This window comes from Aspergillus nomiae (genome assembly GCF_001204775.2).
Source record: "Aspergillus nomiae NRRL 13137 chromosome Unknown contig00109, whole genome shotgun sequence".
NCBI lineage: Eukaryota > Fungi > Ascomycota > Eurotiomycetes > Eurotiales > Aspergillaceae > Aspergillus > Aspergillus nomiae.
The window spans coordinates 19,430-45,531 of record NW_015378164.1 but is presented as its reverse complement, the minus strand read 5'-3'; the positions used below and the strand labels follow the sequence as shown (position 1 = coordinate 45,531).

General features: G+C 50.5%; 7 protein-coding genes across 7 annotated transcripts; 4 read left to right on the top strand and 3 right to left on the bottom strand.

Annotated features, from left to right (window-relative positions):
• Window positions 1–4,067: 4,067 nt before the first annotated feature.
• On the top strand, window positions 4,068–8,701 carry ANOM_006481 (beta-glucosidase A; the record flags this gene model as incomplete). Its single annotated transcript, XM_015551737.1, has 8 exons — window positions 4,068–4,216; window positions 4,291–4,433; window positions 4,491–4,535; window positions 4,596–4,648; window positions 4,710–6,760; window positions 6,820–7,049; window positions 7,588–8,413; window positions 8,485–8,701. Coding segments are annotated over 8 exons (3,534 nt in total), but the record flags the coding sequence as incomplete, so codon positions are not given.
• Window positions 8,702–8,757: 56 nt separating this feature from the next.
• Window positions 8,758–10,129, bottom strand: ANOM_006480 (uncharacterized protein; the record flags this gene model as incomplete). Its single annotated transcript, XM_015551736.1, has 3 exons — window positions 9,196–10,129; window positions 8,874–9,137; window positions 8,758–8,810 (listed from the first exon to the last, which is right to left on the bottom strand). The coding sequence occupies exons 1-3, from the start codon at window positions 10,040–10,042 to the stop codon at window positions 8,758–8,760; spliced, it is 1,164 nt and encodes a 387-aa protein (XP_015407537.1). The 5' UTR covers window positions 10,043–10,129.
• A 274-nt stretch (window positions 10,130–10,403) lies between these two features.
• On the top strand, window positions 10,404–11,750 carry ANOM_006479 (putative erythromycin esterase; the record flags this gene model as incomplete). The annotated part of the gene is made up of 1 exon (XM_015551735.1): window positions 10,404–11,750. The coding sequence occupies one exon, from the start codon at window positions 10,404–10,406 to the stop codon at window positions 11,748–11,750; it is 1,347 nt and encodes a 448-aa protein (XP_015407527.1).
• A 578-nt stretch (window positions 11,751–12,328) lies between these two features.
• Window positions 12,329–13,612, top strand: ANOM_006478 (zinc-binding alcohol dehydrogenase family protein; the record flags this gene model as incomplete). Its single annotated transcript, XM_015551734.1, has 6 exons — window positions 12,329–12,458; window positions 12,522–12,580; window positions 12,635–12,717; window positions 12,778–12,839; window positions 12,908–13,345; window positions 13,410–13,612. 6 exons carry the CDS (start codon window positions 12,329–12,331, stop codon window positions 13,610–13,612), a joined length of 975 nt encoding a protein of 324 aa, XP_015407526.1.
• Window positions 13,613–14,467: 855 nt separating this feature from the next.
• Window positions 14,468–16,620, top strand: ANOM_006477 (uncharacterized protein; the record flags this gene model as incomplete). The annotated part of the gene is made up of 2 exons (XM_015551733.1): window positions 14,468–14,567; window positions 14,683–16,620. Exons 1-2 carry the CDS (start codon window positions 14,520–14,522, stop codon window positions 16,618–16,620), a joined length of 1,986 nt encoding a protein of 661 aa, XP_015407521.1. The 5' UTR covers window positions 14,468–14,519.
• Window positions 16,621–17,834: 1,214 nt separating this feature from the next.
• Window positions 17,835–23,727, bottom strand: ANOM_006476 (DNA-binding ATPase; the record flags this gene model as incomplete). The annotated part of the gene is made up of 4 exons (XM_015551732.1): window positions 17,835–18,132; window positions 18,197–23,575; window positions 23,638–23,655; window positions 23,717–23,727. 4 exons carry the CDS (start codon window positions 23,725–23,727, stop codon window positions 17,835–17,837), a joined length of 5,706 nt encoding a protein of 1,901 aa, XP_015407520.1.
• A 1,406-nt stretch (window positions 23,728–25,133) lies between these two features.
• Window positions 25,134–25,993, bottom strand: ANOM_006475 (uncharacterized protein). The gene is made up of 3 exons (XM_015551731.1): window positions 25,921–25,993; window positions 25,659–25,795; window positions 25,134–25,546 (listed from the first exon to the last, which is right to left on the bottom strand). The coding sequence occupies exons 1-3, from the start codon at window positions 25,946–25,948 to the stop codon at window positions 25,400–25,402; spliced, it is 312 nt and encodes a 103-aa protein (XP_015407519.1). The 5' UTR covers window positions 25,949–25,993; the 3' UTR covers window positions 25,134–25,399.
• Window positions 25,994–26,102: the final 109 nt, after the last annotated feature.

Below are 26,102 nucleotides of genomic sequence, written 5' to 3'. Positions count from 1 at the left end.
TTTTGCCTGAGGAGCGACAGGCCTTGCCATCTCTGAAAAGCATGGCAGGAACAGCTGACGTATATATTGTGAACAGACTGTGACGACTATCATGGGAGGGGTTTCTTCAGATTGTACTTAGCTTCTATGGGTTTCTCTCCAGTATATGTCTCTGAGAACCAAACTTAATTTAACAGCGTAATTGAACCAAACTTTCCAGGACCTACCCTGCTCGAGAGCATGGTTCCGTAAAACCATCGAACGCACAACACGTCAGCACCACGAAGGGCAATGAACAAACATATGGACCAACCAAGTGACAGTCTAAACACCCCACGAACATTCGAGAAAAAGAGCCCCAAAAGACCCTTACGTCAAATAGTTACTAGTGACGAAGCTCTTACAAACCTTTCACCGGAGCTATATTCCCAAATGCTATAACCATGACCTATCCATTATCCGCTAACTTACCGCAGTTCCGACCGACCCGGGCCGTCATCTTGATGCTTTTCGGGAAATCCCATGGAACCCTTTTCGCTACCTTACCCAGTATTTAGCATGAAATAGCCACTTAGGCTATTATGCCGTTACCGGGTCATGGTGTCGATCGTCCCACGGTCCGATGTAGCAGAGAGAGAGAGGGAGAGAGGGTCGGGATCGGAACTTGAACTGGAACTAGGAAGTTAACCGTTATAATAACTATCGGTAATGGCCTTCGTAGCGGAGAAATGGTGGTTGGAGAGAGAGGAAAATTTACCGACCTCGGTGAGCGACTGTGGAGGCCGAATATGTCTGTGTCCGGTCCTTGGTTCCTGAGTTCCTGAGTGAGGCGGGTATGTGGGACAATGGCTTCGGGATTTACATTATGCGATGGGTTATGGATTTGTGGGTTGTTGTATCGGATGTAGTTCGAAAGTGCGATCAAGTATTCCAGCATATGGTGCATACTGATCGTATACCATGGTGTGATGGTTCCATGATGGGCCCATCTCACTGTGCGCGTACTTCTACCTTCATTCTTCACAAATCACGCCTAGGTACCATACGTTGAGCTATATGGAAATAGTACATTCTGAAGAGTTACAGCGAAGAAGCTACTCGGGAATGAGCGGATTGCCAATTCGTTTGCCGTTGGACCCGATACACTATTATACTGAATTTATAGTGCGGGTTTCAAGCCCAAGCGGCATACTCTGATTTCCTCTGGAAAGAACAGCAGATGCATAAACAGAAGCGAAGGCAAAAGGCAGCCTAGCAGCAACCAAACACCCTGCGCGGTCAATTTCATACCCAAAACTTTATATCTGAACTCTCCAGTCCAAAGTTACAGAAAAATGACTCTAAAGTCGGACTAGGGCACAATGGGTTACCATGTATAGAAGGAAAGGCACAATTTCCTTCTTTATGGCTAAACATCGGCAGAAGACATGGGAATCCGAGCGCCATCGGATTGCTAAAGTGCAAGCTGCGGTAGCCTCGGGGGTTGCGGCCAGTTGAAGGTACTCCAGATCCCCGGTTACCCCACGGGCGTCGTGAAATGTGGGGAATATTACTCCGAGTAAATAGACAAAGGCCTGTTTGTATCGTGTGTTCAGGCAGTGGAGTAGTGAGGATGACGTCAAGTTATTATTGTTGCTTGGCTTCTGAAGCCGTAGAGATGGTCAAAATGAGATGGGTTATTAAATACCACTGAGTGGGGGCATTTTACATGCACAGTATGCACTCCACAGTGCATTAAATGAATTGTAAACAGGCTAATTTGCGTATCCCGGTTAATGCTAAATAATGTAGCGGAGTATTGCTGCCGTGTGAAAGTAGCCTCATACCGAGATTCTTGGTAGCACACTCACCTTGCGGTAGTATGATATGTTATTGCCACATACCTCGATATGAAATATTAAGGAATCTTGTCAAACATATCGTGGTGAAGCGAGGAATCCTTTGCGGCGGAGGAAAAGCAATACTACCTTCATGCCATGTTGCCCCACCCTCAAAACCTTCACTAGTACTCCATACGGGTGATAACTTTCAATGATCGTAAAGAATGGGATTGTCGGAATGACCATGGGGATTCCAATCCCGAGAATCCATAAACGCCCCACGGATGATTTGTGGATTCCCCACAGCCAACCCCGAATCTTCGCATTCGGACCATTTCCGGGATCACATCTTCTACACACCGACGGAGAAGGTAAGAGGAGGCCGTCCGTGCCCCGGTACCGACTTTAGATGGCTCTACGAGCTTTATCTCGGAGTTTGGATTAAGGTGAAACTGACAGCCATGTGGCAAGCGATCTCTACTGTAGACGGAAACATGGTTCATCGTTGGAATGAAGATCTCGAAGGCTCTGCAAGATCGTCCCGGGATGTCGTAGGGACCACATTCCAACTGTATAGAAAGGCACCCATACTAGATCTGTCGGGAGCATGAACGCGAGCCATGCCGATGGATAGTATGATCCATGGAGAGGATTTGAACCCATCGGCTGCTAAAATGGATAAAATGATGTCGGTGTCTCTGCCGACGAAGGCCTGAATCAGGCAATAATGGAGGGCGATCAAGCGATGAAATTAAACATTGGACTCCACTCTGCGAGTGCATGATCACAATCTCTCGATCCCGTCTGTTCTGTTTTTTCTTCTTTCGTTGCGACTAATTGTCCCAGCCACGGAGTGATTTCTAGCGTATAGAAATAGAATAGATCTAGAATCACTGCACCGGACACGTGCCCGTTTCATCCCTTGCTCCCTGCCAAAGGGAATCTAGGACACAGGAGGCAGGACAGTGGCGATCCTGGCGACCTAAAAGTGATTGGAGAAAGGGTGAGCCAGCTCATTCCCTTCCCCAGCAAACCCTTCGAAAGATTGGAAGATGCGGGGGAGGCTGGTCTCGCAGTGATACCGTAACATCACTCATGTATTGTGTAGACGGATGCGGAACTTGTGATCTTAGTCTGGTCATTAAGACCATGGCACCGTTGGTAGAACCAACAAGGTTTTATTTTTTATTTTTTCTTATTCTTATTTTTTTTTCTCTCTCGAATTCACCTTTGTCATGAAAATATGGTGTAATGTTGTCCACTGGTACTTTCCTCAATCCTACCTAGTTTGATGGCCGCCTAAGGCCTATATCTTTCCTGGAATGGATATTGCGTACGGACTAGGGGTAACATGGATCGCGTCCTGTATCTATCCAGTTCTTGTCCTACAGGAGCATGACTTGTTGTGTCTCAACTCCTGCGAAAGAGTTGCCTAAATATTGAAGAGATAGGCATGTCAAGGATCTCTAGAAGGAGTTGGAATGTTAGGCCAAAAGTAAACGATGAATATTGCTGTCTTAACCCTTAGTAAATTCAGCAGTGCCTACTGGATATACTGTACTGAGAAGGCATGAAGGGACGGCGGTTCTGTAATCCGATTACCAGGGAACTACCCCTGAAGGGCACTAGCGCCGCCAGCTTCCCCATACACCATACAGGACGTACCTGATGGTCCCTTTGTTGTTCCCCAGTTTTCTTTTTCTTTTCTGGTGTCCAAAAGACAGCGAACCAAGGCGCGCCAGGGTTGCTGTTGCGGGGCAAATACCTTTCCAACCGGCTCACTGGGCCACCTGATGGGCTTTCTCAAGCCATGGCTCAGAATGCCGAGAAACAATGTGCACTGACTGACAACACACTACTCTTAAGAAACAGAGGTCTACAGGGTAACGAATCGGATCGTCATTGCTTTTTCCGCCGTGTAATGTTTATTGGTTCCCTTGCTAATAACCCTTTTTTTTCCCTTGAAAAGATCCATTATAGCTCCTCCCACATCATCGCATCTATTGATGGAATTTGTTCCACTCGCGTCGCTGAATCTGGAACACCCACGCCGATCACAGAGCAAACAGCGGGTCTCCCTTTCCCCCCTCTGCATGCGTGACAGCTTGCGCCGGGACGGCCAGTGGGTAGCTGTGCCGAGACCGCAAAGCAAGGACTACATCATCCGCTGTACTTAACCACTTTTTCCATTGTTGGCGGCGTCGGGTGGTCCCTCGTTGCCATGCCGGTAGTTATTTATATCATCTTTCTCCCCTCCACTCTTGGTGATTTTCCCTCACTCAGCAATCCCTTTTGGTGAACATCCTGTGGTGACCTGGTATCCATTTTCTGTTCTGCTGGTTACCTTGCACGTTATCATGAAGTTTGGTTGGTTCGAGGTGGCCGCATTGACGGCTGCCTCAGTAGTCAATGCCAAGGTATGCTTCACGATCCTATACGGTGCTATCGTACTTAGTCGAATCAGCTTTCTAACACTTTCCACTCCGAATAGGATGATCTCGCGTACTCCCCTCCTTTCTACCCTTCCCCGTGGGCAGATGGTCAGGGTGAATGGGCGGAAGTGTACAAGCGCGCTGTGGACATAGTGTCCCAGATGACGCTGACCGAGAAAGTCAACCTAACGACAGGAACGGGGTAAGCTTTTGTATACTCTAGTATGTCCGGGGCTCGATCAGCTAACATACTTTTTAGATGGCAGCTAGAGAGATGTGTTGGACAGACTGGCAGTGTTCCCAGGTAAGTAAATTTCCAACGTGACATTACACCCGTACAGAAGGCTAATGGCTGTGAATATAGACTTAACATTCCCAGCCTGTGCTTGCAGGATAGCCCTCTCGGTATCCGTTTTTGTACGTGTGGCTCTTCATCGCCCCTTTCTTCTTAACTTGTTTGCTGACAGTAGACGCGCAGCGGACTACAATTCAGCTTTCCCTGCAGGTGTTAATGTCGCTGCCACTTGGGACAAGACGCTCGCCTACCTCCGCGGTCAGGCAATGGGCGAAGAGTTCAGTGATAAGGGCATTGACGTTCAGCTGGGTCCTGCTGCTGGCCCTCTCGGTGCTCATCCGGACGGCGGTAGAAATTGGGAAGGTTTCTCGCCCGATCCAGCCCTAACCGGTGTGCTGTTTGCAGAGACGATTAGAGGTATTCAAGATGCTGGTGTCATCGCGACAGCTAAGCATTATATCTTGAACGAACAAGAGCATTTCCGCCAACAACCTGAGGCTGCGGGTTATGGATTCAACGTAAGCGACAGTCTGAGTTCCAACGTCGATGACAAGACTATGCATGAATTGTATCTCTGGCCCTTCGCGGATGCAGTACGCGCTGGAGTTGGTGCTATCATGTGCTCTTACAACCAGATCAACAACAGCTACGGTTGCGAGAACAGCGAAACTTTGAACAAGCTCTTGAAGGCGGAACTTGGTTTCCAAGGCTTTGTCATGAGTGACTGGACCGCTCATCACAGCGGTGTAGGCGCTGCTTTGGCGGGTATGGATATGTCGATGCCTGGTGATGTTACCTTCGATAGCGGCACGTCCTTCTGGGGTGCAAACCTAACGGTCGGTGTTCTTAACGGCACAATCCCCCAGTGGCGTGTTGATGACATGGCCGTCCGAATCATGGCTGCTTATTACAAGGTTGGCCGCGACACCAAGTATACTCCTCCCAACTTCAGCTCGTGGACCAGGGACGAATATGGTTTTGCGCATAACCATGTTTCGGAAGGTGCTTACGAGAGGGTCAACGAATTTGTGGACGTGCAACGCGATCATGCCGACCTGATCCGTCGCATCGGCGCGGAGAGCACCGTCCTGCTGAAGAACGAGGGTGCCTTGCCCTTGAGCCGCAAGGAAAAGCTGGTTGCCCTTCTGGGAGAGGATGCGGGTTCCAACGCATGGGGTGCTAACGGCTGTGATGACCGGGGATGCGATAACGGTACGCTTGCCATGGCCTGGGGTAGCGGTACCGCGAATTTCCCATACCTCGTGACACCGGAGCAGGCGATTCAGAACGAAGTCCTGAAGGGCCGTGGTAATGTCTTCGCCGTGACCGACAACTGGGCGCTCAACAAGATCGCTGCGGCTGCCCGTCAGGCCAGCGTGTCTCTCGTGTTTGTCAATTCCGACTCAGGAGAAGGCTATCTTAGTGTGGACGGAAACGAGGGCGATCGCAACAACATCACGTTGTGGAAGAACGGCGACAATGTGGTCAAGACCGCGGCGAACAACTGCAACAATACCGTTGTCATCATCCACTCTGTCGGACCCGTCTTGATCAATGAATGGTATGATCACCCCAATGTCACCGGTATTCTCTGGGCTGGTTTGCCCGGTCAGGAGTCTGGCAACTCCATTGCCGATGTCCTGTACGGTCGTGTCAACCCTAGTGCCAAGTCTCCTTTCACTTGGGGCAAGACCCGGGAGTCGTATGGTTCTCCCTTGGTCAAGGATGCCAACAATGGTAACGGAGCGCCCCAATCTGATTTCACCCAAGGCGTGTTCATCGATTACCGCCATTTCGATAAGTTCAACGAGACCCCCATCTACGAGTTTGGCTACGGCTTGAGCTACACCACCTTCGAACTCTCCGATCTCCATGTTAAACCCCTGAACGCATCCCAATACACTCCCACCAGTGGCATGACTGAAGCTGCAAAGAACTTTGGTGAAATTGGCGATGCCTCGGAATACGTGTATCCGGAGGGGCTAGAGAGGATCCATGAGTTTATCTATCCATGGATTAACTCTACCGACCTGAAGGCATCGGCTGACGATGATAACTACGGCTGGGACGACTCCAAATATATCCCTGAAGGCGCCACGGATGGGTCTGCCCAGCCCCGTTTGCCCGCTAGCGGTGGTGCCGGCGGTAATCCCGGTCTGTACGAAGATCTCTTCCGCGTCTCAGTGAAGGTTAAGAACACGGGTGATGTCGCCGGTTATGAAGTTCCTCAGCTGGTAAGTTGACATGATCGGATGAGGCGTAAGGATTATCAATGCTAACTTCTTCCGCACAGTACGTTTCCCTGGGCGGCCCGAATGAGCCTAAGGTGGTGCTGCGCAAGTTTGACCGTCTGCACTTGGCTCCATCGCAGGAGGTCGTGTGGACGACGACCCTTACCCGTCGTGACCTTGCCAACTGGGACGTTTCGGCTCAGGACTGGACCGTTACTCCCTACCCCAAGACGATCTACGTTGGTAACTCGTCACGGAAACTACCACTCCAGGCCCCGCTGCCCAAGGCTCAGTAAGGGGCGATTATGGGTTGTACAGCGCATTTCCAAAGTTATGATGTACATGTTTATGATTTACCTAAGGTAGAATAACACTTAGTAGGTTTAGTTCTAATTGTTGAAGTCAAGTGTTGGAATAGTGTATTGACTCACTGAGCCGATCAAGAAATTTAATCTAAATATTCTTCTCACTTCATTCATCACCGGGACTGTCAGCAATTAATACATTGATCAACTTTTGTAATCTAAGATGCTGGTGGCGAATGTGGTGAAGCTACAGAATTAAAGTCAACTGGCGGTGGGCACATGCGTGCCATCGACGTCATCCCTCCGTCTCCGAGGCTAAATTTAATCATTCAAGTCTAACTATTACTGTGGCTGCATACCCTCAGTTTCCGCCGAGTTCACCAACACAACTTCTCACTCAATTGCGTGAATCCGGAATTCTATTTGACTCTACCACATATTCTGTTTTATTCATCATCCTCAGGTAAATTGACTGAGGAAACGTGGAAGGCTCAGAACAGGGGATCGAAAACCGAACGAAAATAGGCAGGTGAAAAAAAACATGGCATCACCAGACAAATCCCCTTCTCCGACAATACCGCGGTTATACCAACCACCTACGGCTGCCCTCCTTGTCTATCCTATTACTTTAATTATAGGATCGCTGTTTTCTGTTCTCTCCCCGACAGCACAGGGCACCCGAGATCCCCCCTCCGGCCATCCGACGCCTCTAGCCCCTTCAATCGCCGCCGATGTGAACCTCCCCCAACACCCCGTCAATTACTTCGCCCGCAAGGACAATGTCTTTAATGTCTATTTTGTGAAAGTTGGCTGGCTTTGGGTGACTGCGGCTTTCGCTTCCCTTCTGTTTTCTCAGCTCCCGTACACGACCTCGTCCAGTCAACAACCGCGGCGGATCGGTCAGGCGCTCGCGCGTTATTCTCTGGCTACCCTAATCTGGTACCTGACTACACAATGGTTTTTTGGTCCGGCAATAATCGATCGCAGTTTTGTGATTTCGGGCGGGAAGTGTGAGCAGGTCATACCGCAGGCTGAAGAGGGTTCTGCCTCGCTCCACACACTGTTGACCGCTACAGCGTGCAAGTCCGCCGGTGGAGCATGGAGAGGCGGCCATGATGTAAGCGGACATGTGTTCATGCTGGTTCTTGCGACTGCGATGCTGGCATTTGAGACAATTGGAGCATGGAGGGGCGCTTCGGACATCGACCAGGGAAGCAAGAAGTCGGAGGACGGGGATCGCGAACTGAGTGGGTCGAGGAAGTGGTCCGTATGGTTCGTCGGTGCAGTTACGGGCCTGAGTTGGTGGATGTTGCTGATGACTGCTATCTGGTTCCATACGTGGTTCGAGAAGGTATTTCGCCCCTCTGACATACATATTCAACCGAATCACCTTTGCTTTGAGGATTGACTAATACGTGATAGTTGACCGGTTTACTGATCGCCCTAAGCGCTGTTTATACCATCTACATTCTGCCCCGGCGGGTCATCCCCTGGAGGGATGTTGTGGGCATTCCTGGCGTATAGAGTGTTCATTGTTCTCTTTACTTGACGTTAATACGATTTGCCACCCGGGTCATATATTGTCGAGCATACACGGTATCTGGCACAATGATGCATATTGTAGAGTACTGGACGCAGAATATACACATGAATTTTTTTCCAAGTACATCTTGACTGCTCAGTATCTTTGTTTGGTTAGTTCTCTGGCCTGACCAAAGGCTCAGGTCCTAAGTACCCGCGAGCAAAAGCTGCACATTTCGGTCAGTCCAATCTTATCAACGTACTGCAGCATTGGAGATTGATATACTAACCTCCTGGTAGCAGTGCCGAGGCATACATCACCCGCGTTATTGGGCGGAGATCATCTGGTGTCACTTTTGTTGCGAGTGATCTTTGCATGTATATATTCCATGAGTCCAGGATATTGTTGGCATACACTTTGAGATCAACGGCGCTTTCCTTCTCAGACAATTGCTCTGACATGCATTTGATGCCCATACAAGTCCCGAATTCCCGAAAAGCCAGGCGATATTTGTGGCTGCGGTCGAGGTAGCGGTCAATCTCAAAGAGCTCATCTGTCTGATGTTATTACCAAACACGACGAGAGGGACAACACGAGAATCAAGGACATACAAATTTGTTCAAAGCATTGACCGGACAAGCTTGTTGCCCAGTCCTCCTTCTCTGCGAACCAATGTGCTGTCCACAAGCTCATCCCCAGATCCAACGGATCACTCGTCACAAAGTGCTTCCCTTTTCTCTCCATCACCTTCTTGTAATCTGCAATCTCATTGGCTAGCACCTCGCCGTCGCCCATCTGCATGGCTGCCGCCTGCAGCAACCGAAACGTCACAAATCCATCGACCGGGTCCAGATTGCCCTCTGAGGCCACCAGTGCTGTGGTCAGATCTATTGACATCTTCCACACCATCCGCGGCCGGGGCAAATGGCGCCCGATGAAGAACCGAGGATGGATGGCTCTGGCCAACGCTATCGCCTGCCGATTGTACGTTGGATCACCGGTTGCCAGCGATAGCCGGTTGAGGGCGAACATCCATAAGGTTAAATAGTGATGGTATTGGCCATCACCGTCTGAGCCGTGCTCTTCTATCTTACCAATGCGCAGTCCACCACCCATCGGATTGTCGTCTGTTGCACCGGGCAGGCGACTTTGACCATCCCGCGTACGCCCCAGAACCTCGTGGACTGTTTCGACTAGTCGACGTGCCAGCGTCAAGTATCGGTCATCAGGTGCAGAGGCAGAGGGCGCCAGCCCCTTCTCGTACTCACGATGTAGCGTGATGAAGTTGATCACCCCGAAAGCGTCAGTCCAGAGGTATCGGCCGCGATGACCACCAGACTGCGGGGGTGGAGTCCAATCCTGGGGATTGGCGATAGAGCGGAGGTCGCCATATAATGATTCCTGGGCCTCCTGGAAGCGCTCTAGGCGAGAGGTGGCGTCGGGAAATGCATCTGACATGATCCTACGATTGCAGGGATATAGAGGACTATTGTAGGTTCTGCTTAAAATTACTGGATAAATAGATCTTCTGAGTGTGTAATTGGGAAATGGCATGACCTACATCCACCTGGAAAGGCTTTGATGCTTGTTCTTTGGCTTGATTGCTGCGAAGGCGTTATATGGAGAAGATGTGAAGTCATGATGACCACCGTTGCCGGGCATGTGATTTTATTTGCCGCTCGCCCAACAATAGAACGAACACTATAACAAATTTGCTTCGCTACAGTTGCTGAGAATATTAAGCCATTATGTTTACGACATTTGATCCATGAATCGCAGATTTTGGCATTTTATGCGACCGTTCCGACAGGTTCGTACTATGCCACAACTCCAGGAGCTATTCGCAGCGGCAGCCCATCCCCTGCCGGACATTCAAGACCCCAGCTTCAGCTCGAACTTCGACAGCTTCGCGGATTATCGTCTTGTCCTTCTGGGAGATGGCAGCCATGGCACCTCAGAATTCTACACCGCGCGGGCGGAGATCACCAAGCGTTTAATCGAGCACCATGGCTTCACCATGGTAGCCGTAGAGGCCGATTGGCCCGACGCTGAAGTAATCGACCGCTACGTGCGTCAGCGTCCAGGCCCCAAGACAAACATTGGCGGCCACTCGAAGCCCATTGATCCCTTTACTCGGTTTCCCACGTGGATGTGGCGCAACCGCGAGATGCAGGAGCTGGTCGAATGGATGCGCAATTACAACACACAAGTCCCGTACCACAAAAAAGTCGGGTTCTACGGCCTTGACATATACAGTTTGGGGACCTCGATCCAGGCGGTGATTGACTACCTCGACCGTGTTGATCCAGCTGCCGGTAAAGTTGCCCGTCAGCGATACAGCTGCCTGCAGCCATGGGTAGACGATCCCGCAATGTACGGGCTGGCTGCAATGCGCGGGATGGAGAATTGTGAGAAGGGGGTGCTAGACACGCTCCGTGACTTGCTACAACGGCGACTAGAGTATTCCGAAGCCCGCCATGACGGCGAGGAGTACCATAGCGGTGAGCAAAATGCGTATCTGGTGCGCGATGCCGAGCGCTACTATAAAGCTATGTATTACAGCTCCGCGGCGTCGTGGACACTGCGCGATACACACATGGTAAATACTCTCCGTCGAACACTGCATCATAAGCCCGAGGGCACAAAAGCCGTGGTGTGGGCACACAATTCTCACTGTGGAGACGCACGATACACCAGTATGGGGACCCGGCGCAAAGAGGTGAATATCGGTCAGCTCTGCCGTGAGCAGTTCGGCCGTGAGAATGTTGCATTGATTGGCTGTGGCACGCATACTGGTACGGTGGCAGCAGCGCACGAATGGGACGAGGACGTGGAGGTCATGGAGGTTCGTCCCTCGCGGAAGGATAGCTGGGAACGTGTGGCTCACAATACGGGAATCCCGAGCTTCTTAATCGATCTGCGACGGGACCGCATCGATCCAAACCTGGCGGCTGCATTTGAAGCTGAGTCTCTCCGGCTTGAACGATTTATCGGTGTGATTTACCGGCCAGATACAGAGAAGATGTCCCACTATTCGGCGGCAGACCTGCTCAATCAGTTTGATGGGTATGTATGGTTCGATGAGACCCATGCTGTGAAGCCACTGGAAAAACATGAGCCGGCGACGCCACTAGGAAAGGAGGAGACTTATCCATTTGGATTATAATGAACGATAACTGAAGTAGAACCAGTATAATAAGTCATCTGTGCACAAAAGTTTATAGTAGACGAACTGAACAGCCATTGTGATTCATCCGAGGACCGTTTTATGTAAAATATCGGCAGCCGGCTTCAACGAGATCCGTGGAGAAAAGAACAGAAACAGGCAATTTCTTGATTTCTAATCCTTGAACGCAGCTCGATGTTTGTGCCCTCCGGAGATTGGAGTTAAGACGGGAGCCGATTTCATAAACCACGGAGAAAGAGTCTAACCCTGGCCCGTTTTGTTCCATGGCCCTAATCGCCGATCCATCCATTCCTAGTAGGACTGACCCCCACATATTCATCATACCCAACGTTTGATCACTGTCCATTAACTTGCATAGGGGTTCGGTCTCAAGGGTCACTTTGGCCGTTCCGTTAACACCGACAGGACGATGGCACATCTCAAATGCAAAGGATGGGTATAAATAGAGACCAGCCCTCAACAAGAGGGTACACTCTTTCGATACACCATCCCAATCGACACGATCTACCCAAGCTGATATCCTTTCAAAACCTCCCAGTATAAACTCCTTCCCAACCATGTCGGCATCCAACTCTGCGGTCTGGCTTCTAGAAGCGGGCGGAGACTTCGTTGTCAAAGAGGCCCCATTGCATACCCCCGGTCCTGATGAAGTTCTCATCAAGAACAAAGCTGTCGCGGTCAATCCCAGTGAGTTCACACGTGTTGCTTCCTTCATGCGTTCAGAGGAGGTTGTTAACTGAATATTCTCAGTGGAATGGAAGATCCAGGTCTATGGACCGGACCTTCCTTTTCCCAAGCAATACCCTTTCGTGCGTATACCTCGTCTCCCTTGAAAAAGAGCGGCTAATAAGATGATCAAATAGATCCTCGGCGGCGACATAGCCGGAGAAATCTACGAAGTGGGCCAAGATGTAACCACCTTCAAAAAGGGAGACCGAGTAATGGGGTAGGAAAAAACCCACCTCACTTCACAAACCACCAAAGGGTGAAACTGACCTTTTTGTAGGGTAGCCAACTGGTTCCTTACCAATGAAATCAGGAACTCTGGGTTCCAAAATTATACGATCTGTAAAACAACCCTCCTGGCCCCCTCCCGGACACTGTATCCTTCGAGAGTGGAAGCGTCCTCCCTATAGCCCTATCAACGGCAGCAATGGGCCTCTACCCAGCTGGCCGGCTTGAGCTCCCCTTACCCCATACCCTTCAGCCAAAACCCATCAACAAGGTTATCCTCGTCTGGGGCGGCTCATCGAGCACCGGAAGCGCAACAATCCAACTGGCAGTAGCATCGGGGGCAACTGTTATCGCCACCGCGTCTGCAAAGAACCATTCCTTCGTGCAGAGTCTCGGTGCCGCTAAGGTGCTGGATTACCACCAGGATAGCATCATCCAAGACCTAGTCAAGGCTATTCAGGACACCCCAGGGGAATTTGTGGGTGCCCTGGATGCTATTGCGGAGGAGGGGACAGTAAGGAGCTGTGCAGATGTGGTGAAGGGACTTGGTGGTGGACGTGTGGTTACGAACTTGCCTATGCCGGTTCAGGATATACCTGATACAGTGGAGGTTGTTGGTGGTAAGTTTCATATACGTCCGATATCACCGTGATGGAAGCCAGTTGTACTGATATACGTGAGCAGTTGTTGATGTCGCGAATATCTCTGATTTTAAGGAGATCTCGGAGGGTATCTGGGGTAAGTTTGTCCCTGAGGCATTGAGGAATGGGACATTGAAACCGGTTCCTGAGCCCTTAGTGGTTGGAGAGGGCTTGGGGAAGGTCCCTGAGGGTGTCTCTTTATCTCGGCAGGGCATCTCAGCGAAGAAGATCGTTGTGACCTTGTAAATGAGGTAGGAAGTTTGCCTAGGGGAAGGTGAGATGGGGGGGGGGGGGGGGTACTATGTGCATGGGGCTTGACATTATGGCTGTTTTTTCTACTTTTTGTTTTCGGGTTGAATCAGGAGGATGGTAACGAAGAATTAGATAACTAATGAAGAGTTTGTAATGGTCTTCTCTTTGCTCCATGACCAGACGATAAGCTCTCGTTCAGGTCTCTCGAAAGGTTTATTCGAACTATCTTACATACTAGAGCCATAATGTTACCGGAGCAACGTGTATCTCCTACTATAGTATACGAGGATCAACGATGACTTGGGAATGCCGAACTACAGTGTGGGGGCGTAAAGAACGGGGAAGGAAACGGAAAACGATGATTGATCGTCCTGCTCAACCAGGAATGTCTGACTTAGCCCCCTGCAGCTCTGAGGACATCTATTACCTACTTTATCTGCAAGTAATGTGTTCCGCAGGCGACTGGGGCCTGTCATACTAATGTTGGTATGTTGGAGTCTTGGAGATGCTTCCTAGTAGTTCGACGCTAGCGTGGGTACTATGGTCGAGTCGCTGACGATACGTGATAAATATAGCGTGCTGACTCGGCAGCTAAGGGGCATGTCCTCTTAGCACAGGCAGGATAGTAGCCACTTTCAAAGAATCAGAAGCATATTGGACATGATGGTTTCAGGGCATCTGACATCAGATGGTCTCCAGTCACGTTGCATGAAGTCACTCCACTGACGTCAGTTCACCGCCCGGCAATATTTGTTTACATTCTCGCCTAATCGGGCGACGCTCGCCCTTCGCTCTCTTTCTTTTTCATCCCTTCGTCCCCGTTGCCACAATTCCATCATTCCACGGCCAGCGTCTTCCATCCTTTCCTGAATTCAATTCACACCGCTCGCGTCCCATCATCATGGCGGTTCGACGGTCCGCCCGCCTGCGTAATCGCCAGGCTTCGAATGTAAGTCGTCCACACAACCATCGACCGGTTGATTCCCATTCATTCACTTGCCCATGTTTGCCCTTGCATCAGTCTTGTCAAGTGCCAGACAACTGACTTTGGTTCCTGATTGAAGGAACCGCAGCCGCCCGCGTCACCTGTCAACAACACCACTACTACCGAAACCAACCACAAGAACAACAAACTCCCCTCCGTCATGGAACGCGACGAAACTCCCGCCGACGTTCCCTCTAACCACACCACCACCGCCGCCGCTACTCCAAAGTCCACAACTGATGTCCGCACCCCACACAAGGCCACTCCTGCTCAAAAGCAAACCCCGGCGAAAACACCCACCAGTGCAGTCACTCGTCCTTCTCACCAAGAGATGCATCCCAGCAAGGTCCATCAAAGCACCACCAAGCAGGCGGACTCGGGCCTAATCCTCGGTTTTAACCCGATTAAGAAAGATGCCGAAGGGAATGTGATGAAAGATTCTCTAGTCGAGACTACCCCCAGCAAGACAAAGGCCTCGCCCGCTTCGGCATACTACGGCACGCCCGCCTTCGAGTTCAAGTTTTCTTCCGCGGACTCCCAGCTAAGCGATGAAGCCAAGAAGCTCATGGAGAGCGTGCGCGAGGATGTTGCTAGAATCAAAGCTCAGATGGTTCAGGAGAAGGAGAGCCAGCCCGACCAGGGTGGCAACGACCAGGCAGAAACTCGCAGGATCGCCGAACCAAAGGGCCAGGCCAACCGATTCAGCGCTGCTCATATGGCTGAATTCAAGAAGATGGATTCAATTGCTGGACACGCGTCGGCCTTCCGCGCCACTCCCGGTCGCTTACAGCTTGTCCAAAAGTCTCTCAAGCGGCCACGGCTGGATGAGTCCAACCAAAACTCGCCCACCAAATCGACGACTAAATCGACGACTAAATCGCCTGCCCCTGCTCCAGTTAGTGCCAAGCGCGTTAAACATGACAAGGGCGATGACACCTCCACTCGCCGTCAGACGGTTGGTGAGAAGAGCGCTTCAAGGCCAGCTGCGAGTCGCACGAGGCCTGCGATCCGCAGTTCTTTGATGACTCCTACTCGAGCCTCCATGGCGCGTACTTCGGCCACCAGCCTCAAACCCTCTCGCACCAGCATGCTCCCTCGACCATCTCTTGCACATTCCCCTACTTCGAAGCAGTCGACAACCCCGCGCACACCCCGCACGGACTTCAACCCTCGATTCAAGAGCGGCTTGCCCCAGTTGAACCTAAAGTCGATCCTTCGTCCCCATCAGCCTTTGTTTTCGAAAGATCCCGCGAAGATCGCAGCAGGAACACATGCGGCAGCCCCCGAATTTAGTTCCAATTTCCTGTTGGGCAGAACCCGCGATGCTTCGGAGGAGCCTGCAGTGACCCCGTCACCCAAGAAACGTGTCGAGTTCTCCTCCAGTACTAGATTGCAGGATGATGAAGCTCTGCCATCCCCTTCGCCCTCCAAATTAACCACCGGCTCTCCTTCCCGGGTTGTATCGGATGTTGTATATCCCACTTTGCCAGCTTTGACACCGGATCATTCTGCAAAGAAGTCCGGTACCGAGATCAAGTCGCCCACCATCCGTCACGTCCGTCAATCAGATGCCCCTACCAGTCTCTCTATACCGGATATCCCCGGTGTTCCACATGGAATCGGCAGCAAGAAGCGACACCGCGAAACGGAGGCCACTCATGATCCGTCCCTTCCCGATGTTCCAGGTGTGCCTCATGGCATCGGCAACAAGAAGAGACATCGAGATGCAGCTGGGAGAGATGTTGACACCGAGAATGTGCCGCCAGCCGACATCGCCACAGAAAACCGCAGTGCGAAGAGAGTCAAGCTGAGTTCCCCATCGAAGCTCTCGCCGTTCAAGCTCTCCCCATCGAAGATGCCAAACCCTAGCCCCTCCAAGGCGCGTTCACACACTCCTCTCCGGTCGACCACAAGTGCTAGTCGAACGGGAACCCCGGCCAGCGCACGACAGAGGAGCCGGAATGCGCTGACCATGAGCCGGCTGAATGCGCTTGCTCAGCCAAAGAATCGCTCTTAATCGTTCCTTGTCCACCATAACGAACCACTTGGAACTGCCACGACCAGTTATTGCATTTTACGAGAGTTTGAGTCGCACATAGATGCCATTTCGACTTTGAGAACCTTCTTTCAGATTCCCCAGATCCTCAGTTCCTTTTTTTTCCCACGTAGATTATACCAAATCACCTATCAGTCACTGTATTTACTTGTTTCGTCGGATCTGACGTATCTCTCCTTTTGGGCCTGGTCTCTTTTCGCCTATCTACCTATCAATGGGTATTTGATTCTTGTCACACGCAGGCGTTCGGAGGCATCCGGTATGCAGGTTCTGGACGGCGTTTGTGATCTTTTTGTTTTGCCTACTATCTCTTGTGGACAGTAGATCTCCATACCTTTATGGTGCTTGTTGGTTGATCGGTTGATATTGTTGAAATAATGAACGTCCTACAACTGGTTTCAGTGCTTTTGTTTCCGATCTTGTTTCCATCTACAATGTCCGTGTATAAGATCGTTCCAATTAAATCAATTCTTCATACCATACATCTACCCAGTAAGTACAATAGACACATACATCATCATACCGTCTAAGTAGACAAAACATATCTGTCCTTGGCAGACCAAATTATGTATCAAGATGATAGGATCGAATCTTATGAACAACCGCTTATCAATATGTACACGAGTGCAGTGGTAAAAGTACAGCAGGAAAAGAAAGGAAAAAGAAAAGGAAAAAGGATAATGAAGTAAAATAAAATAAACACCACGGAAGGGAATAAAATAACATACATAATTCCCCTCCATGTCTATCCTTGATTTCGTCTTCGTAAGCACCGAGTCATTCGTTCAATCAATGATTCAATGAATCATTAAGATAAGTAAGAGATTCGAAAAGAAAAAAAAAAAAAACAAATCGCCACCAAACTCCTGGGATACAGTTCGTATGAAAACAGGGGAGGGGAGGAGGAGAGAATCTGAGCGATGGATGTACAACACTAACGAACGCCCACCTGGGTTCAGTCAATCGTCTAGTAATAAGATAGGATCAGAAGGCGAAAAGAAGAGGGATGAAACGGGAATAAGACAGGAAAGGAGAAGCATGGCTGATGTCTTTTGCAGTTGAGATTTTTGTTTTTTTTTCCTGCGAAGTTCCATAAGAACGACCCTGAGAACTCCAGTCCGTTGTAACACAAGAGGGTTTGTTTAGGAAACCGAGGTTTTGGCATGATTTATCAATCAACCTTTCATCGTCTGCAGGAATGAGTCCAGGTTGTATTCTTCTTGGTATTGACGGTCGTCCCAGAGCTCGCCGAGGTCGTCGAGCCAGCCCTTCTTGCCCTTTTCTTTGACTTCGCCGTCGATGTCGACCATGTCGACTTCGTTGCCGGCGGCGTTGTCGCTGGGTTTCTCGGCATTCTCGGCCGTTTCTCCGAGATTGAATAGGTCTAGGAGCTGGTCTGTGTCCATTGTGTTTAGGCCTGCGTTTTGTTGGTTGACCACCGTCGATGCCACGTCGATCTTGAAGCGTTGGAGGCTGGGGTAGACAAGTTAGTATGCGTTGTTGTTTATTGGAACATTTTAAATCGGGAGGAACTTACTTCAGAATCTTCTCCTCCAAAGTACCTCTGGTGATCAAACGGTAGACATTGACGACCTTCTTCTGACCGATACGATGTGCACGGTCCATGGCCTGGATATCCTTCTGCGGGTTCCAGTCATGCTCAACGAAGATGACTGTGTCGGCACCTGTCAAGTTCAGACCAAGTCCACCAACGCTAGTCGTCAGAAGCAAGGCATCGTAACTAGGATCTGTATTGAATCGGTTGACGATGTCCTGACGCTTGGTGGCTTCCACACTGCCGTCTAGACGGAGATACTGAACCGATGGTAGAAGCTTCTTGAGGACTTCGCTTTGCACGATGTCGAGCATTTCCTTCATCTGACAGAAGATTAGAGCCCGGTGGGGACTCACATAGCTTGCACCAGTGCCCAGGTCCCCTTCGCTTGGCGGGTCAACACCGATGCCACAGTCGAGGAGAAGATCGCGCAAAGCGCTAAGCTTAGGGGCATGTGAAACATCGCGGATGTAAGAATTCTTTGCCTGAAGGTATTGCTGGACCTCGTCGTACTGCTTGTGCCCGTCTTTAACCACAAGCGCAGGAGAGTTGCAGAGGCGTCGCATATACTGCAATGCTTGGAAGATGTGCTCTTTGTCGGACTTTTCCGAACTGCCCATCTTGTTCGCCAGCTGCTTCTGCTCCTTCTTCGTGAAGTCCTCAAAGAGTTTCTTCTGAAGTTCACTAGGATCACAATAGTAGTTCTGGATAATCTTCGGTGGTAGATCGTTAAGAACTTCCTCCTTTAGACGACGGAGCAAGAAGGGGAGCACCTGTTTGTGCAAGGCCTCAATTGCCAATGCACCAGCTTCTTGTTCCTTCGAGGACGATTTGCTGAAACGGCTCGCTGCAATTGGCTTGGCGAAACGATCCAGGAAGACCTTTTCAGTACCAAGGAAACCAGGCATCAGGAAGTCAAAGAGGGACCACAACTCCAACACGTTGTTTTGGATGGGGGTGCCGGAAAGAATCAAGCGGTGATTGCTGGCAACACGTTTGACAGCCAGGGTAACCTTGGCCTTTGGGTTCTTGATAAGATGTCCCTCATCCAAAACGCAATAGTTCCAGTTCAGCGGGGTAATAACATCACTGTCATTTCGGCAAATGTCGTAGGAGGTAATAACAATATCAGCATCGCCGAGGGAGCCCTTCAACCGTGCGCGTTCTACCGGAGGTCCAACGTACGCAACGCACTTAAGGAACGGTGCGTATTGCTTGATTTCTTGTTGCCAGTGTCCAGACAGTGACGGGGGGCATACAATTAAGGACGGAAGCTTTCTGACCTCGGGCGCTTGTGTCCGCGCAAACTCTTCGGCTCGCAAATGATGATCACTAGCGACGATGCAAATTGTCTGAAGAGTCTTACCGAGACCCATATCGTCACAAAGGATGCCATGTAAATTATAGCGGTTGAGGAAAGCAAGCCAGTTGACACCCTCTTGTTGGTAAGGTCTAAGCTCCGCCTTAATTGCTACTGGTAAGGTGAACTCCTCAACCTTCCGCACATCCAACATTTGGGACATGAATTTCCTTTCCCTCTCTCGTCCTTTGAGCAATTCCTCGGAAAGACCAGGAGGATCCGGGATGCCAGCTTCTAGGGGAACAAGCTTGACTAAGGTTGCAAATGACGTTGTAGCTAGCAGCCTGACATCGTTGTCAGAATCGCTCATGCGACCCAAGACGGGGACAACAAGGAAGATGACATAGGGTAGAATTCCATCTTCCATCACATGGATAAGGTGGTAAATGCATTCTACGGCTCCCTGGCGGTGGTGCACATCCAGACCATTGTTAATGGTAGGCAGTACTTTCTCGACTAACATGGTCATGCCCTCCACCGTAATGACACTGCAGACAGTTGCGAAGCACTTGGCAGCTGCGTACCGAATCACAGACAGTCTACATTGCAGTGCTTTGGAAATCAGGGGCATGAGACTAATGACCCACGAATGAAGACCAGGATCGAACTTGGGTAATAGGGCACGTAGCGTGGACAAACCATCCACGACTTCTTGGCCAAGCTCATTGTCGGGGTCGTGAATGTCTGCTGGGAGCTCATTGGTGAGGGCATCTCTAAGCGGTCGTTCAACCAGAGATGCAAGGTTGGGAACTTTTTCCAAGAGTGCCGAACCGAACTTCACAGCCAGTTGCTCCAACGCCTCCTTGGCGCCGCGACGCATGATTCTTGCTTCCTTTGCTTCCCTTTCAAATTTCGCTGCATCGGGATGGTCACGGCGGTCTTCTTCTTTGCGGAGGGATAGAATCGATTTCTCCAGGCCTGCATTGTGGTGGAATTCGGGAGTCTCGGACGTATCGACACAGCAGTATTTCACCAGATTACCAATGACCTTATCGACAGGGCCCCGCTTGGTCGCGGTAGTATAGTACTCCACCAGAGTAGCAACTGCAGTAGCAGAGCGTTGTTGAAGTTCTGCATTCTCTTCTTTCTTGATACTGTCCATCATTCCCTTGATGATGTGACTTGGTTTCTTGGGGATGTCATGCATGGCAACTAGAGCGCCCGCTGCGGCAGCGAGGATACGCAGGTCCCTTGCTTCGCGGACGCTTCTGGCTTCGTTGATTGCACTCTCTGCAGTTGCTCTTGTGTCGTTCAGAACCTGAAGAGCTGTGATGCGCTGGGCTGGCGCCAGGCCCTTCTTTAGGCGCTCGAAATCGGGTCCAACAACCTTTTCGGCGTCCGCCAGCGAGAAGGCACTCGGGCCAGCTTCGGCGTCACCTTGGACAATGACAGCTAGAACGGGCAACCTCGAACCAGGAACATGAGCGTGGTCCCGGAAGGCATTGAGCAATGAGTGACATTGTGCACGTGCAACATGAAGATAGCATGCTATGTCGCCGTACCATGATGGACGATCCCCTTCGATAATTGGGCGCAACTGTTCACACAGTACAGAAGCATATGGGCTGTCAGATCCTGCAATTCTAGCATATTCCTCTATAATCATAGCGGTTGACAGCTGGGAAGTGGATGCCGAGTGGTTAAGGCCGTGCATAATAGGCTGCCAGAGGTTTGGAAGCCCGTTCTTATCCCAATGAGAGAGCAATTGACCAAGAGCCTTTGCAGCATAGATCTTGGACCGCAGCATGGTGTCCGTACCTACCAAGTCGATATCACCCTGCAGCATATGGCCATCGACATTGTGAGCCGAAGGCGGGGGCACTTCTTTCTTCTCTGCCTTGCGACCCCTCTTCTTGGTCGCATCGGAGGTGTTGTTAAAGGCACTGGGTGAGGACTTTGCCGGTGCAGCTGCGCTCATTGGGAACGGTACACCGGACGGCTTGATAAAGAGGGAGGCATTCATGGGGATGGGATAGCGAGGAACGCCGAAAGGAGCCATACTCAAGGTAATGAGAGGCTGGATGTGAGATAACAGTTCGGCCTCTGATTTGAAGGACCCATGCTTGTCGAGCGCTTTGAGCAGTTCTGACCAGACTTGGAGAGACAATTTCAGAACACTCTCGTTTCGCTCCACCAGCAAATTCTGGAAAATCAAGCGGAGCGCTTTGCCATTGACCCATTCGTTGGTGCCATCTCCTTCTAGCTGCAAAAATGTGATAAGAGCCCGGAGCACGGCCGAGCGCACACTGGTAATTGTATGTCGCAGGAAAGGATAGAGGCGAGGAACAAGATTGCCAAATGATGACTCGGGGTCCACAGCTGCATTCGCTTTCATAGCATCAAGGACTTCACGGAACGTGCAGAGCTTCGCTAGAAGGTCCATCACCGAGCCAGTACTGGCGCTGAGATCATCTTGGAGATTGGAAAGGCATTCCCAAACGATGTTCATCAAAGTGCCGAGCGTGCTCTGCCGAGAAGTCACGAATTCCTCTGCAATAGGAACAAGTGTTGCTGCACTCACTGCACGAACATCGTCATCGTAATCACCCAGGCCCTTCATGACTGCCTCCAGGACCCCGTCCATGAGCTTTGCATCCTTGACAAGCAAGTCTTTGCGGACTGCCACTAAATACCTGAGACCGATCATACCACCATGGCAAACTTCCCAAATAGGGCGGTCTAGTCCTAAGTCAATTTGCATGATGATCCGGTATAGGCATCTATAGACGGCGATGACGGAGCGGGATGGGAGCTGAGACAAGAGAGCACCTAATGTTTGACCTACAGTCTCTCGAATGGGGGCGACAACGTTGTCAGAGATGTAGTCGCCGAAACGGTCAAGCATGAGCACGCAAAGAAGGCGACATGCAAGATCATCCAGCCATTTGCGATTCAAGGTGTCGTTTTCAGATCTGCTCTTCCCTCGCAAGCGCCCGGCACCGGCACCTTGAACGCGAATGACCTCTCGCAGGGCCATCGCAGCTCCATGTCGGACTTCCCAATTTGGATCAAACAGATCGACCATGAGAAAATCACACATTGGTTCATAGGGCCATGCGATGCTGGGGCCTTCGTCGGAGGTCTCAGGCTGTATTAGAGGTTTTTCTGGGGCAGCCTCTCCTTTAAATTCGGAGACGATCTTCGAGTCATCATCGCCAGCAGGTCGTTCAAGAGAGAAGTAGTCTGATTTCGAGTCGCCGTTCCGCTCTTCTCCATTCTCTGCTTTAATAGGGTGCGGAGTCGTCACTGACGGTGTCGTGACGTCGGACGTCTTCCGCGCAGAGAGGTCGACGACGCGCACTTTATTGGCACCCATCTTCGCACTCTGTTTATTTTTTCGTTTCAGCTGATTCAGTTGCCGCTTGCTCAGTCCGGACTCCTCTCCGTTAGCAGGCTCACTTGGTGTGGTCACAGAAGCAGAAAGTTGGTGGCTGTTCTCTCGGGAAGCAGCCATGTGAGAAGATGGATCCTCCTTGATAGCCGGGGTCTTCAGGGCTAAGTCAGTGTCATCGATCAGGTCTTCCTCGATATACTCCCCTGCAAGGCCCAATCGGGAGGTCAATGTTTTCTTCTGATGCTGCAGCCGAGATATGGGATCCATGGCGGCCAAAGAGTATTCATATTCTTTACCAGCACTCCCTAGTAGCCTTTTTCCGTACTTTAAAATCGAGGTTAGATCCAGACGTTCTAACTGAAGAAGTTCATCCGACGGTGATAGTTGGGCCTCTTCAGATTTAATTTCTACCGCTAGGTCGTCATCCTCGTCGGTCTTTTTGATCCCTAGGCCATCCTCTTCATTGGGGTCAAAGATGTCGGCATTTGTTACAATGAGCCCGATCGCCCTGGCGGCAGCTGTTCTGGTATCCCATGATTTCGACTTGAGATATGGGAGGATACGCCCCAGTAAGTTGAATAGCTCATCTGGATGTTGTTTCTGGACATCTGCCAGTTGTTGGGCGGCAGTGTTCCGAATGAGAGGCGTACTGCCCGTCTCAAGCAAGCTGTGAGAGTGGTTAGCATCGACCCTGTCAGTATGAGAACGGTCAAGTATGGTGATACTCACGTGACCAAGCGATCCAACCTGTCCCGAGATGGTTAGCGTGCGAAACTAAATATGACAGGGCTGGGCAGTTAAAACTTACCTGGAGGTCATGGCGGGCAATCACCTCTTCACAGAGGGGGTGGTGGGGATGAAAGGATGATTGAGGTGTATTAAATAAAACGGTCGATCGTGAGTGAATAAAAATTGAAAGAATAAAAAAAAGAATAAAAAAAAAGAAGTTGCCAAGCCCAAAGAGTTCCGGTGACGCCTCAGATATTATAATGGGGGAATCCTTCCAGTATGCAGATGGTCTTAGTCAGGTAGGTAAGGAATGTAAAGTATACCGAACCGTTACACCCACGTCACAGCCATTTGACGAATGGAACTAAAAGGGACGACAGAGAGGGAACTTGAATAAAACACAAAATAAGTCGATGTAGGACGATCGATCCGACAGAGTGGAGAATTAAGGTAAACCTGACGAAAAACAAAAATAACAGAAACTAGATGAAGGGAGTTTCACACTATTAAGTCGATCATCTGTGAGGCCCGAAGGTATTAAGACCATAAAGAAACTTTTGAGCATCAAGACAGCAGAAAAAATACAAATAAAAAATAAAATAAAAATAAAACCACACGGGGGGGAAAAAATAATAATAATAAATATTAATCCCAAAAGTGGAGAGGGAAGATGACGGGCACGTCGTCGGTGGTAAAAGAGCCGATATTAAAGTATGGGCCAGTCAAGCTCCCAGGTAAGTAAGTAAGTAGGTATCAACAAGTCGTCCCGTCGTGCTTTCGTTTTTCCCCCTCGAGGTCACGCAGCCTGTTTATATCATTGGGGGCATCTTTGCCTGGGCGCGCCTACCCATGCTTGGGCCCTGCACTAGGCCCAACCCGGCTTAGCCGCCCCACTCCCGTAAAGGTTTTCGTTATGGTCACGTGACCCTCCCTGCGCCAACCTCACGATCGACGGCCGCGAAATTGCTGCCAATGTCCATCATGATGAGACTCGCGGCCGAAGTGATCCGTGGGTTTAGCTGCAGGTACCACTATATCCTTAATTCTACCACCAGAACCAGTAAGTTGATCCCGGAGATCTATCGCGACGGACAGGACCTTCCTTGGTTCCCCATGAGTAGTGATCCATAAGCTTCAAGTGTCGATTTCCCCCAAAACATGCCAAGAAATGCCAGATAGTCTCGTCGTAAAGGAAGGGGATTCTTTGTCCACTCACACACGTTGACCGAGGGACGGCCCTAATACAATTCCTTGTCCCATGCGCAAGCCTTCCCACGCGGTGGTGACCCTCCAATGTCTGCCTCAGGCGATGACCGAGACACGTTGCTCGATTCTCCAATCAAACGGCACCTAATTTAGTTTATATATAATCCGCGGAGTATTTACTTTCCATAGCACAGCACTTGACTTGACATCTTCACACAGCCCTCCTCGTCGTAATATTCCACCACAAACTACCATACGATAACTGACGTAGGTCTTTCTTGCTACTTTTTATCTATGGAAATCGAGTCGACATAGTGAAATAAATAGTAGCAGTCAAAGCGATCTTCGTGTCGTCCCGGAACACGGGGTTGCGGTGATTCGCAGCATTCCTAGCAGACATCACACACTGCGATGATCGTCGAAACGGCGCGCATCAAATAGACTTGTCCATTTCTATACACTGAGGGACTCCAAGTAGGAAATAACAACACGACATTGGTGGTGGTAGTAAAAACAACGAAAACAGAACCGCACCCCTAGTGTGCACAAAATCCCCTTAAGCCTTCGTTAGAAAAGCCGATGCCTCTTCTTCCTTCCCTAGCAGCCCCAAACTGCGAATCTGCTCGGCCTTGGGCGCGTTCTCCCGGGGGTGTGCGGCTTCGGCCTTCCGGTAGGCGGCCTGCATCTTCATTGTTCGCAAAGCCTGGAGGTCCATGGTGTCAGAATATAGCAGAACCACATATAAAACAACCAGGACAGTCGACTGCGTCTTGGATTGACGGGCGAGGAGCCATTGTGCAAGGGCGAGACCCTACCTCTTTTCTGTGGTGCAGGCACTCGTAGTAATCCTCCAAAGCGGGCATACACTTCTTCTTGCCGGTTTCACCGTCGCCGGCGTTGACAACGTAGCAGCCGAGGACCTCCTGCCAGAAGTTGTAGCAGCGGGAGGGACCTGTGGGAGAACGCAAGTATTAGCCGGGGACGTCCATCGAAGAAACGTATCGCGACCGAGCACCACGAAATCGTAATCAATTGTGACAGCAATCCCCCCTCAGACGCTAGACAATGAGCACATACCGCCATTGAGACCAAAACCCGAAGCCATTGTGTGTTTGGTGGTAGATGAGAGGAGGGGAAACGAGTGGGCACAGCGTGTAGGAGCGGAGGTCAGGATGCGATGAGGTTCTTCCGGTCGATTCGCCGCTTTCCGCCCAAGTTGGTCCGAGCGTCAGCGTTTGACGTCTTTAGTATTGCTCCCG